This window comes from Pieris rapae, chromosome 14, assembly GCF_905147795.1.
Source record: "Pieris rapae chromosome 14, ilPieRapa1.1, whole genome shotgun sequence".
NCBI lineage: Eukaryota > Metazoa > Arthropoda > Insecta > Lepidoptera > Pieridae > Pieris > Pieris rapae.
The window spans coordinates 8006649-8017986 of NC_059522.1; the positions used below are offsets into that span (position 1 = coordinate 8006649).

Here is an 11338-nt window from a genome sequence, read left to right on the forward strand (position 1 = left end):
TGGGTTATTAGCGTATTTAACAAATTCGTTGGAGAAGTAATTATCTTTAGTTTCCTTTATCTTTCTTTTGACCTCGTCTCTTGCAGTAGTATATTGTGCTTGAACAACTATATTTGTAGGATCTTTTTTCAGTTCAGCCCATAATTGGTTTCTATAATTAATTGCATTAATAGCTTCTCCATTTATCCAATCTTTCTGAGGTGGATTAAGTATATTTTTCTTCACTTGTTTACATTTCCTTACACAGTCCTTAATGGTCTCTTCTAGTAGAGAATAATCAAGTGTTGCTATATCTAAATTGTAGGTCTTGAATAATTTGTAAAATCTTGAATAATCAATGGCTTCATATTCAGAATATATCAATTGTGGGGCTTTGGATTTTTTTAATTCAATATAAAGTTGCCTATGGTCAGACATTCCAGTCTCAATAAATGCCATATGAAAACAGTCATCTCTTAGATTTGTACATACGTGGTCGATTATTGATTTTCGTGTTTTTGAGTCACGTGTACAATATTTTTTCTGAATTTTGTTTATGATGCTATATCCAGCCTCGTCCATTACATCCATATATTGCTTAGTTTGTTTATCACTCTTTTTCGCTAAATCTATATTAAAATCCCCGAAAACTACAGCCCTCTTTCTTTGTCCTAGTTGCGATCGAAGATCTTCTAAAAACTTTAGGAAGTTTGTATCTCCAGGATTATATACAAGTCCAATTTCGGTGGCATATCTGTCTAATTTGACCCACAGGTAGTTGTTGCCGTCTTTATATGTTGACTCAGACAAACTATGTCTTATACTGTTATGGACATAAGTTGAGACTCCACCACCTCTAAAATCCGATCTATAATTGAAATAATGAGTGTAGTTTGGTAGATTCATCTCTTGGGCCTGAGTTTCATTAGTGATCCATGTTTCTGTTATTAGTACGATATGAACAGTTTTAGAAATTGTTTTTAAAATGCATTTGAGTTCATCAAATTTGCCTTTCACTCGGATACTCCTAGCATTAAGGTATAAGAACGATAAGCGTGACTTGTGCGGCTGTAGCTGATTATGGTTTTCTAAGACTTCATAGGTATTCGTATCTGTGTTGAGATGTTTGATTGTGTTTATTACTTCGAGTTTTTTGAAAACATTTTGGTAATAGTGGGTATTCCAGATCTGTATTTAATAGTGATGTCAGTATCTCCCGCAGCCTGACGTCGCACTAGTTCATCGTTTAAATTTTGCAGATATTTTTGCTGAGCTGGAGTTAAGTCTGAATAAATTTTAATGGCTTCTGGAAATTTAGACTTGTTACGTAATAAGAATTTAGCCGTACTATTTGTTTCGTAACAAACTTTGATTCTACGGTTTTTGCCTGGATTAAACTTTCCTATACGAAAGACCTTAAGGGGTTTTGGTAGATTTGGGTTTATAGTGGAAATCATTTGTATTATCTTATCCTCATCCTTAAACTTTCTTTCCTCTGCGTTAATGGTTATTTGTTCAGGTATACCTGCAATAATGACGTGTTTCTCCCTTTGATTGCGATCTCTAATCTCATTGATCAGAGTTTCATTAGAAAGATGCTTGTCGGTCAAATCGTTTGGCAACAATTCATTATTGGGCGATTTTTCTTCCACTTTCAAAAGTCTGCACTCCCAGGTATTCATTCGAGCTTCAAGCGAGATTATGTCATCCCGGAATTTCCGCATCACCTCGAGAATAGCAGCGTTGAGGTCTTCCCGCCATTGCTGCCTCAGATCTGCGAGTTTACTGTCCATATATTTGGTCAGTATCTCAGTGTCGACGTTTAATGAGGATGCCAAACCTGTTTTTGGTGACACCGATGAAGTAGGAGTAATCTTTTTGCTCTTGCAGGCCGAGCACTTCCACTTTTTCCTATTCATTGGAAGAATTCTTTTAAAATCCGTTTCAGAAAGATCAGCGCAGAAGAAATGCAACACAGTGAGACAAGATGTGCATTTAATCATTTCAGCATCAGAGGCATGTTTTAGGCATTTGCCACAATCCATCTTGTATTATTCAAAAAAAAATAAAACCAATAATAATTAAATAATACCAAAAGAAATAAAAAATAAAAAAAAAAAATGTAATGGTTGACGAGCAGTTTTGATCTCGCGTCGTATTGATTGTGAGTACCACGACGAGAACGTTGCGCCGCTACGGCGTTGATTTCACAGGCGAATAAATAGTACAGTTCCTTGAGATACTATAACACTGTTAAGTGACTAATGTATGATTAATCACAAGTCACGTATACACTTTACATCAAGTCCCAGAAGTTTTGGTAAATAAGAACCGTTTCTCTCAGCAAATAGCACAGTTAACAAGAACTCCACTATTATATCTGGATAAGCACTTTTGACTTCGTATATTTAAGGAGAACTATAAGTTTATTCCGAAGTTTTTTTTTTGTTTTTTTTTTCTGGACATAGTTATAACTTTTTGCCAGTTTCATGTTTCCGAAGTTTCAAATCAAATTTCTACTTTCAGTTAATACGACAAATTTAAAGGCAAAAGACGAAAAAAACTTATTATTCTTTTTTTTTTAGTTATCTAATAGGCAAGTAGGTGTGCCTTCTGTGCCTGATACACACTGTCGACTTTTTTGTCTCAGGCCGATTTCCTCACGATGTGTCCCTTCTTAAACGAAAACGTTTGGAGATATTTTCTAACATAGTATGAGAACATGTATTAAATTAAGACACGGTATAAACCAAATGTTATTGGATTTGAAGCTAACGCAAATTGTTATTGTTTTTAATAAAATACTACTATTTCAATTAAGGCGTAAAATATTTGCATAATTGGCTTTACTGATGCCAAAATTTGTACATAAGCTAAACTTATGATATAGACCAATACATATAAAAAAATAAGTTATCTTTGTATTCTTACAAAATTTAAAAAACAAACCCGAACTACACTAACGCAAACTCCCATGATCTCAAATTTCTGATGATAAGACATTGATTTTTCTTAAAAAAAAAATACTTTTTTAACGAAAAAGGACATACCAAAGTGGGTTTTCCATTATGATATTTTTGTATGATTGGCCATAGTTTATAATTAAGAATAATGTCGAATTTAAATATGCTTGAGCCTTCAGCGCAAGGGTATCCTTCGACTACCAGGTTCAACTTCACTGGACGACATTCGTCCCCAAATCTAAAATATTGAATTGGTAAGCTTGCCGGGATTTTAAACTGCATTATCTTTTATACTACTAATTACGTGACGAGTTAGTTTAGGATGAATAAACGAGACTTGAGACGTGCCAAATATGTCTAGTTAGCGTTGGGGCCAAGTGCTGATTTCATGATGATTCATATAATAGAAGGCAAGCGGACAGGATGTTAAATGGCTCACCTGATGTTAAGTGATACCGCCGCCATGAAGTCGCACTGCCAGAAGGATCGCAAGCGCGCTCCCGGCCTTTTAAGAATTGGACTTAAGACACACTCTTAAAGAACATTAAGTGGAATTGGTTCGGTGTTTTTATTTATTATAATAAATTTCTGAATCTTATCCTCAGGCTAAGTTTAGTCTTTTGTAGATTATAGGTTTTTAACAAATGATACAATTTCGAGACACGTTAAGCGTAAATGCTTGTATGCATGCATGCTAAGTATGGAAAAATAAAATATATGTATGTAGCCTGCGAAGTGCCGAATGCATCTGAGTTTTTGGAAGATCCAAAGGTTTAATTACCCAAATGCGTACGGAAACTATGTCCACCACACTACTAACACCATAAAATTAATAATATTTGCACGGTTATATCTTAAGGAAACATGTCTCTTTCTATCACAGCGTAAAGATAATTTGATTAAAGAGAATAGAGATAATTTGAGAAGAGAAGATAATTTGAGAAAGAGTAAGAAATAACTAAATTAAACTATTTATTTTTAAGATTAAGGATCCATATTTTCAAACTTTATTTACGCCTGACAGTATTGATTAGATAAAATACAATTTTAGTGTATGTCTGAAAAAGACAAGTCATATACAATACGATTAAAATTGAGGTTCATTTATAAATACTTGTAAAATACGGCCGGTTGTTCTGCGGTACCGAGCCATGTAGCGACATCTTCAGGATTACTGACAGTAGCTGATACAGCTATAAAACGTATTTTGGGTGCTGGTGAATCTACAGTATCTACTATATTTTGGTACTGCCGTTGCAGTTTCCGTATACGATGAGCTGCTTTTGCTGAAGACTGAAAGACAGGTGAATGTTGGGCTCCAGTGGTCGACTATATTATATTAATTATATCGTAGACATGCAAAGTTGTTAAAGATAAATCTCAACTGAATAAAGTTTATTGTATCATATTTAAAAACTTATGATAAACAGTATTGACTTAGGATGGGATGGATATTATTAGAATATTTTTCTGAACGTTATCCCAGGTCTACCTCCCTCGGACAACTACAAAAGGTGGCGAGGCTGCAAGACAGGTGGAAAATAATAAACGGGTCAATTATAAGAGTCCTTTAACTTTTATTTTATTCCTTTATTTCAGTTTTAAATTTTTTTTAAGTTTTTTAAAATTGACATTAATTTAGTTTGCACTTATTTTGTTTATTTTGTTGTTAAATAAATTAAATTTAAGATGAATCTTACTTCGATAGTTTTCATACGACTAACGACGGCTTCGAGAACGGGTCCTCGTACTTCATCATTAAGGATATGAACTTCGTCAATAAGAAATAGTTTTATAACTTCAACTAAATTTGTGTGGTCCTTCCAGCGACGCGTTAACATATCCCATTTTTCCGGGGTCGTTATTATAATTCTATAATAAAGTTAAAACTCGAAATAACTTTATTAATATAGTTAAACAAGTACACTTATCAACGTCAACAGAAAAGATGTTAAATTGTAATTCCAAATTTAAATTTAGTACCAGTTCGCAACTCTAGGCCTTGGAGCAAGCAAGAAGCGTTGGCAAGAATATTTCCGCCCGTCTTTTTAATCGCTAGTAAGGTTTTTTAAAGAAAAAAATATATAAAGAACAGTGAAAAGGGTTAGAGAAGGCCTTTGCCAGGAGGCACACCGAACTACGAGATATAATGGAGTGTCGGAATTAAAAGGCTATATTATAATGTTTTTTAATGTATTTCACAAATAAATATTTTTATTTATTAATAAAAATATTCATAAGACGAACTTAAGTTCAAACCTTATTGGAAAATATCTAAAGGGACAGTGGTAACTTGAAGGTGACAAATATTTAAATATTGTATGCTTCAATGACAACGGTCTCTTTGTCGTTAGGAGCACACCAACATTGTTTAGACAACAGAGAGTGCTTGTAATTTAATATAAACTTTATTAAGAAGCAATTAAGTTCATATTGACGCTACATTTTAGTTAGAAAACGTCTGTATGGGAAAATTAAAATGTTTTTAGGGTTTTTCCCGGAATTTTTCCTATACAAACTTTGGACTTCAACTATTATTTCAAGGAATTGGTAAATTTGGCCCAGGCGTTGTTGGGTTATTACCAACAAATTTTGCGATTTATTTTTATATTATAGATACGATTTTTAGTTTATTGGATAACTATTATAGCAGCGACAAATTATTATAGCAGCGATAAATTATTATAGCAGCGATAAATTATTATAGCAGCTATAAATTATTATAGCAGCGATAAATTATTATAGCAGCGATAAATTATTATAGCAATTACCTATACGGCTTCAATTGTGGAAAGTCAACATCTGTATCACCAGTAACTTCTATACACAATAATCCAAGCTTCGTAAACTTTGGATACCATTCCGTTAATCGTTCAGTACACAGGGACTTTACTGGAGCCACTAAAATGTTAATTACTATTGCACTCTACGGCGACTAACTTCTACCAATCGCGCACACCCAAGGATAGTAGGTGATCAAATTCATGTTTGACCAAACCCCCATTCTCACGATGAGCGAGTAATAAATATGCGATGGAATCTACGATCCTTAAAACACTAATTAGGTGCCGATTTGTGTGACTTCGTTTGATGTTCAAGCCTACGTCAACACTACTTTATCTCTATTAAGACTGGCCGTGTTCTTCTACTCTCGAAACCGTTGGAAATATCTATCTACTCCTCGTCTGAGGCACGGGATTAATGTAACTATTAGAAAAATTGCATTTATTTATTTTTGGCCTCACGGGAATTGAACCCAAACCTTTGTACATTCGAACAGATTATGAAAAAAATGTAGTCATGCCTACGCACTATAAATACGCAGTGAACTGAGAACTTTTCGATTTTAACTACATAAATCGAATTTTACGACTTACTGTAAATTATTTTGAAATCCTGATCAATTTTCTTCTCCTCAATTTCCATTAGCAATTGAACTATGGCCATTTCAAATAAAAGAGTTTTACCTGATCCAGTAGGGGCGCAAATCACCAATGACTTATCTAAAAGAAAAATAATATAACATTTGTCAACTATTTAGGGCAATAACCTAAAATTCTATAAAATAAACTTACCTGAATATAAAGCATCGTCAATGATTCTAGACTGCACTAAATTAAAATAAGGATACTTAAAGACTTCTCGATATTTTTCATCTGAAATTTGTTAAAGATTTATTTAAAGTTAAAAGTCACTCAAATTGCCCATATAAAAAATATATGTTATTATACCAATCTCCTCAATACTTCGAAGGTGTCCTTTTTGCCCCGTACCTCGCTTGGGTCTTTTAGGGTTATCTAAGTTAATAGCTATTCCGTCCTGTGAGTCTATACTTGTAACTTCTACATTGTTTGATGAGGGTAGTGAAAGAGGTTGCGAGTCAATTAAGTCGTCGTCGTCTATAACGTTGGTAAAGTTAGACCTGTAAGATAATAGGAATTACAATATAAACAAATTGTATAGCTCGTCTTTATGATTATCAGTCCGCGACTTTACCCAACTTAATTTATCTAAGGTAAATTAACGACTTATTCTTATACCTAAAAAAGACAGAGTGCAACCACACACGCTAAGACATGGTATTTTTTAAAAGTTAAGCTTTAGTTTTTACTTACAATTGGTTTCTTTTCATATTTGTTGTTTTATATTTAGGCGCCAAAAGTTCCAAATACCAATATATTTTATTCAAGGTTATATAGATAAATAATAAATACGAAGCCATAGATATTTAAATTTATAGACTGTATTATTCCGGTGCATAAGAGCGTAAAATACTTTACGACGATTCCTTTTTTTTCACTTTGTAATAATAGTTGATTGAAATGTAAATACAAAGACCTCAGATTTGTTTATACGTAAAAAAAAGTTAAAATGCGCTTGTTGTTTGAATATATATAAATTGGCAATACCATAGTTCCGTCAGACGTCAGTAATTGTCATTCGAATTTTGTTATATTTGTTTTTGAAGTAATTTGACACAATAATATGATATTTTTCCTTGTTTGAAATTATGAAAAAGTATTTAGAAATTACCTCTAACTAAACTCACTATACTTTATAGATGGTTACAAAATTGTTCGGGAGAATTTCGTTATATATTCATACTTCATGCTCAAGATGTAAGTATTTTTACAATTTATGAATAATTTATTAATATTTAACTGAAACGTGGTATTTACGTGATGATTAATTTGCTTTTAGGAACTCAATTAAAGACCAGGATAATGCCGACACAATTAGTATCGACACATTGGCTCTCGAAGACATTATAAACGACGAAAGGGCTCAGGAAATATCAGAATTGAATAGTTTAAGTAATAAAGTGTGCTATCTTCACACAAACCTGTTGTACTATAGAAACCCTAAGTCTAAGATGGGTTCAACATGTTATGAAGCATGGAGGACACTTGTGAAAAAAGTGGGTGGTTCACCTAATACATGGAAAGATTTGGGATATGCTTTAGGCGTCAATCAATGTGACTTAGATGTAAGTAATTAAAAGGGTTATATGTACTATTTATAACCACTATAACAGATATCAAATTAATTAATTTTAAAGATTTCAACATTATCTCAGGTATTACTTTATACTCTTTAAATTAGTTATCCCACAGTTATATGCTAACTAAAATTTGTCAAAGATAAATTTGTATAATTCATACAGTTTTCTAATAACAAACAGGTTCTAGTAAGTAAATAAATATAGGCTGAGTAATCTTCACAAAATCTTCAGAAAATAATAGACACTAATGTGTCTTAATAGTTCTCTTAAATTAATTAATCTTAATTTTATATTTGACTTATATTATTTTTCAGTACATATCACATTCTGTTAAAGAGGATCCAGCTGACATTATTCTCAAAGTCTACATGCAAAGTGAATCTGCAACACTAGATAAAGTGTTAGATGCATTAATAAAAATGAAGAGATATGATATACTAAAGGCAGTTGAAGATCCATTGTGTAATTTGGCACAGTGTTTTGTAAAAGATGATAGTGGATATCAAAGTAATAGTGATACTGGGAAAAGGGAAATTATTAGCTTAACAAAAAATGTTCCTAACGATCTGCCACCAGCTTTAAGCAAAAAATATGTTAAAAATGCTGATAAGCCAAAACAACCATCCCTCAAGCCTTCAACTAAGACTGATGTAAATACAAGAAGTACTGTTGAGGCAACATTATTCCTAACATATACAGAAGATGGTTTAGATACTGCCATTAATATTCAACATTATGTAAATAACTGGGATGAGTTTTCTGGAATTACAGTATTAACATTAAATGGTAAACGAGAAGAGGTTGTTCAAAATCCAGAAAAGTTTATAAGAGAGTATTTTGAAAAGGTATATTATGTATATTTTTTTTCTTTTTTGGCTTTTCAGTTACTACTCAAGAACTGTATTTGTAAAGATTCAGAAACATGAACATATTCAAGAGTCTTAAGTTGTACTACATCTTGTGTCAGAATCTCAACCTGACTATTTGTAGCCAGAATATATTAGCTAGATTTAAAACATGCAGCCTTGATCCCCATTTATTCATTTTTTTGTTGCAGGCTCACTTTATAGTTCCGATAATAACAACAGGGTATTTAAGTAGAATTAAATCATACACTCCTTTGGAACCAACTACCGATGATAATTTAGATTTTAAATATGTGAACTTTATATACAATTTAATAGTCAACTACTATATACATGCCTCTGGGTGTATTAATGAAAAAGTAAGGAGTGTTCTGCCACAAAATGTTAATGTTGATGTATTGAGAGACATATCTATGTATCCGGACCTAATGCCTTGGACTTATGAAACTAATTTTGATGAACACTTTAAGGCATTTTTAAAAAACCTCTTTGTGAGATGAGAATTTGTATACTCATTTATTTAACAATAAGCTTTAAAAATAGCTAAGGTTCCTGTGATAGAAAGGTGTAAGTGACATCCTTGGCAGTTATAGTGTATTTTAGTTAATAAAAACATTTTATTTTGTCTTTATTTGTATAATTGGTATCTTAAAAAACAAGTCAATTCCTAAAACACAAAATTCCTTATTGCAACAGCATTAGACCATTGCTAACTTAATGCATAGTAAATTAAGAGCACACCAAGTTGAATTGAAAAATGTGGTAAGTAAAAAATAGCATTTGGACAATTTAAAAAAAACAACTTTGGTTGTAACTTAAAGCAATCTAGTGTGAAGAAAAATTGTATTACTTATTGAAAATATGAAAACCAGGTACAAAAGAAACTAAATATATTAACTCTATTTTGTGATAGATTCAGAGGAGATTATTCAGTCTTTGTTTCTTCAGTGCTCTCCTGTGTCTCATCTGCTGCTTCATCGGCTGTACTGATATCATTTACATCAATGCCAGTGTCATTGTTGCTGCAATTAGCAAGCTCTTCCTGCAATAAAATATTTAGAAAGTGATGAAGTTCTGAGTAGTTTGCACTAGGGTAGATAAGCAATAAACATATTCAATGTCTCAAATATTGTAAAAAAATATCCAATAGAATGCAGTAGTAAAAAACTAGTACCTTAATAACTTCAACAAAGCTATTGGCTTCTTCCAACATCTTTACATATTGAGAGTTTTCTTCTTTCAAGTCCTCAATAATTTTTCTTAACTTCTCATTTTCATCTAGCGCTTCATGTAATGCTTGTCTACCAAAAATTTAAATTATAAATTTAACTGCAATTATTCACAATTAATATTGTTTAAATATAAAGGATTGGTCTTGTTGTAGAAATGTAGAGATAAGGTTAAAATCCAAAATAGGTCTAGGGTCTCTAGGACTCTTAATAGGTATGATGTGCATAAGTATTGCTTGACTATACATTTGAATATAAATTAACTTACTGCCGCTTTTCTGCCAAAATTTCCCAATATTTTTCAGATGCCCCATCAGGGTTAGTAAGATCATCAACTGATACTTTGTCTTTAATATCTACTTGAACCTCCTTAGTAGCTATATTCTTTCTTTTTACTTCTACATCTCTGAAAATAAATTTAATTTTATTATTGAGTTGGCTGAACAGAACAAAATCTTTTGAGCTAAAGAACCTAGTGTAGTGAATATAAGTCCAAAAGTGGTATCTCAGACACATATGCAGTGTAAATAAGATTACCTTAGTTTAAGCTATTAACCAGTATTATATAAAATTAAATTAACATAATATAGTCATAAATCCAGTTTTATTTATTTATTTATTATTACTTGTTAGGCATAATTATTGTATAGGCTAGATTGTATTTCATGTAAAGTCACTCTCTTTTCTAAACTTTATGAAGGAAAAAAATTACTGACTTCTCATAATAATGAGGAGGTTATATTGTTTGTTTTAAGTGCACACATGTGACAGAAATCATAGCTTAGTTATGAAGGTATACAAGTATATTTCTCACATGAGGGTCTCTTGAGATAGTTGGTGTTTTAAATTTTTAGAAGGTCTGCCAACTAAATTTTCCGTGTCTGTAGCGGCATGCTGCAAAGTTTTAAAAGATCTTCTTGTTGTCCGCGGCATGTTCTGTAACAGTTTACCAAATTAACTTGTTATAAATTAAGCCACACTGAAATGTAGGTATCACTGCAAAATCGCCATTGAAATTTCAATTGTTACAATAAAATTGTGTATAAACCCTCACAATAAATCTTGAGCTAAACCCTCACGATAAACTTTAGCTATTGTTCACCGTTTCGGTAATCGCAGTTTGTTAACAAATTTAAATCAAGCTTACTCAGCATAAAATACAAAACAAACTTTATAGGAACACTGGTAACTAAAACTAGAAATTATTAAATGACAATTTACTCATTCGTCGCCAAATTGACAGTATACAGCCTAGTTTTCCCGCCAAAAAGTAACGGTGCCCTGTGGCGGGAGCTTTCA

At 32.2% G+C, this 11338-nt stretch overlaps 3 protein-coding genes across 4 annotated transcripts in view; 1 reads left to right on the top strand and 2 right to left on the bottom strand.

Annotated features, from left to right (window-relative positions):
* LOC123689753 (probable ATP-dependent DNA helicase HFM1) overlaps nucleotides 1-6869 on the bottom strand; it is a gene marked incomplete at its 5' end in the record, with an annotated part of 45826 nt that extends 38957 nt beyond the window's left edge. The window contains 7 exons of the mRNA XM_045631179.1: nucleotides 3030-3180; nucleotides 4057-4235; nucleotides 4643-4814; nucleotides 5714-5843; nucleotides 6320-6445; nucleotides 6518-6598; nucleotides 6674-6869. Of these exons, the coding sequence (XP_045487135.1) occupies nucleotides 3030-3180; nucleotides 4057-4235; nucleotides 4643-4814; nucleotides 5714-5843; nucleotides 6320-6445; nucleotides 6518-6598; nucleotides 6674-6869 (1035 nt within the window). The remainder of the gene's footprint in view (nucleotides 1-3029; nucleotides 3181-4056; nucleotides 4236-4642; nucleotides 4815-5713; nucleotides 5844-6319; nucleotides 6446-6517; nucleotides 6599-6673) is intronic.
* Nucleotides 6870-7399: 530 nt separating this feature from the next.
* LOC110998035 lies at nucleotides 7400-9437 on the top strand. The gene is made up of 4 exons (XM_022266452.2): nucleotides 7400-7561; nucleotides 7644-7929; nucleotides 8259-8789; nucleotides 9002-9437. The coding sequence occupies exons 1-4, from the start codon at nucleotides 7551-7553 to the stop codon at nucleotides 9308-9310; spliced, it is 1137 nt and encodes a 378-aa protein (XP_022122144.1). The 5' UTR covers nucleotides 7400-7550; the 3' UTR covers nucleotides 9311-9437.
* Nucleotides 9438-9683: 246 nt separating this feature from the next.
* Nucleotides 9684-11254, bottom strand: LOC110998036 (geminin). Of its 2 annotated transcripts, none has more exons than XM_022266453.2 (5): nucleotides 11094-11254; nucleotides 10854-10975; nucleotides 10308-10445; nucleotides 9985-10111; nucleotides 9684-9852 (listed from the first exon to the last, which is right to left on the bottom strand). In XM_022266453.2, exons 2-5 carry the CDS (start codon nucleotides 10970-10972, stop codon nucleotides 9736-9738), a joined length of 501 nt encoding a protein of 166 aa, XP_022122145.1. In that variant the 5' UTR covers nucleotides 10973-10975; nucleotides 11094-11254; the 3' UTR covers nucleotides 9684-9735. The 2 variants fall into 2 exon arrangements, with proteins under 2 accessions (XP_022122145.1, XP_022122146.1); XM_022266454.2 differs by having other exon boundaries at nucleotides 11187-11222.
* Between the last annotated feature and the right edge of the window lie 84 nt (nucleotides 11255-11338).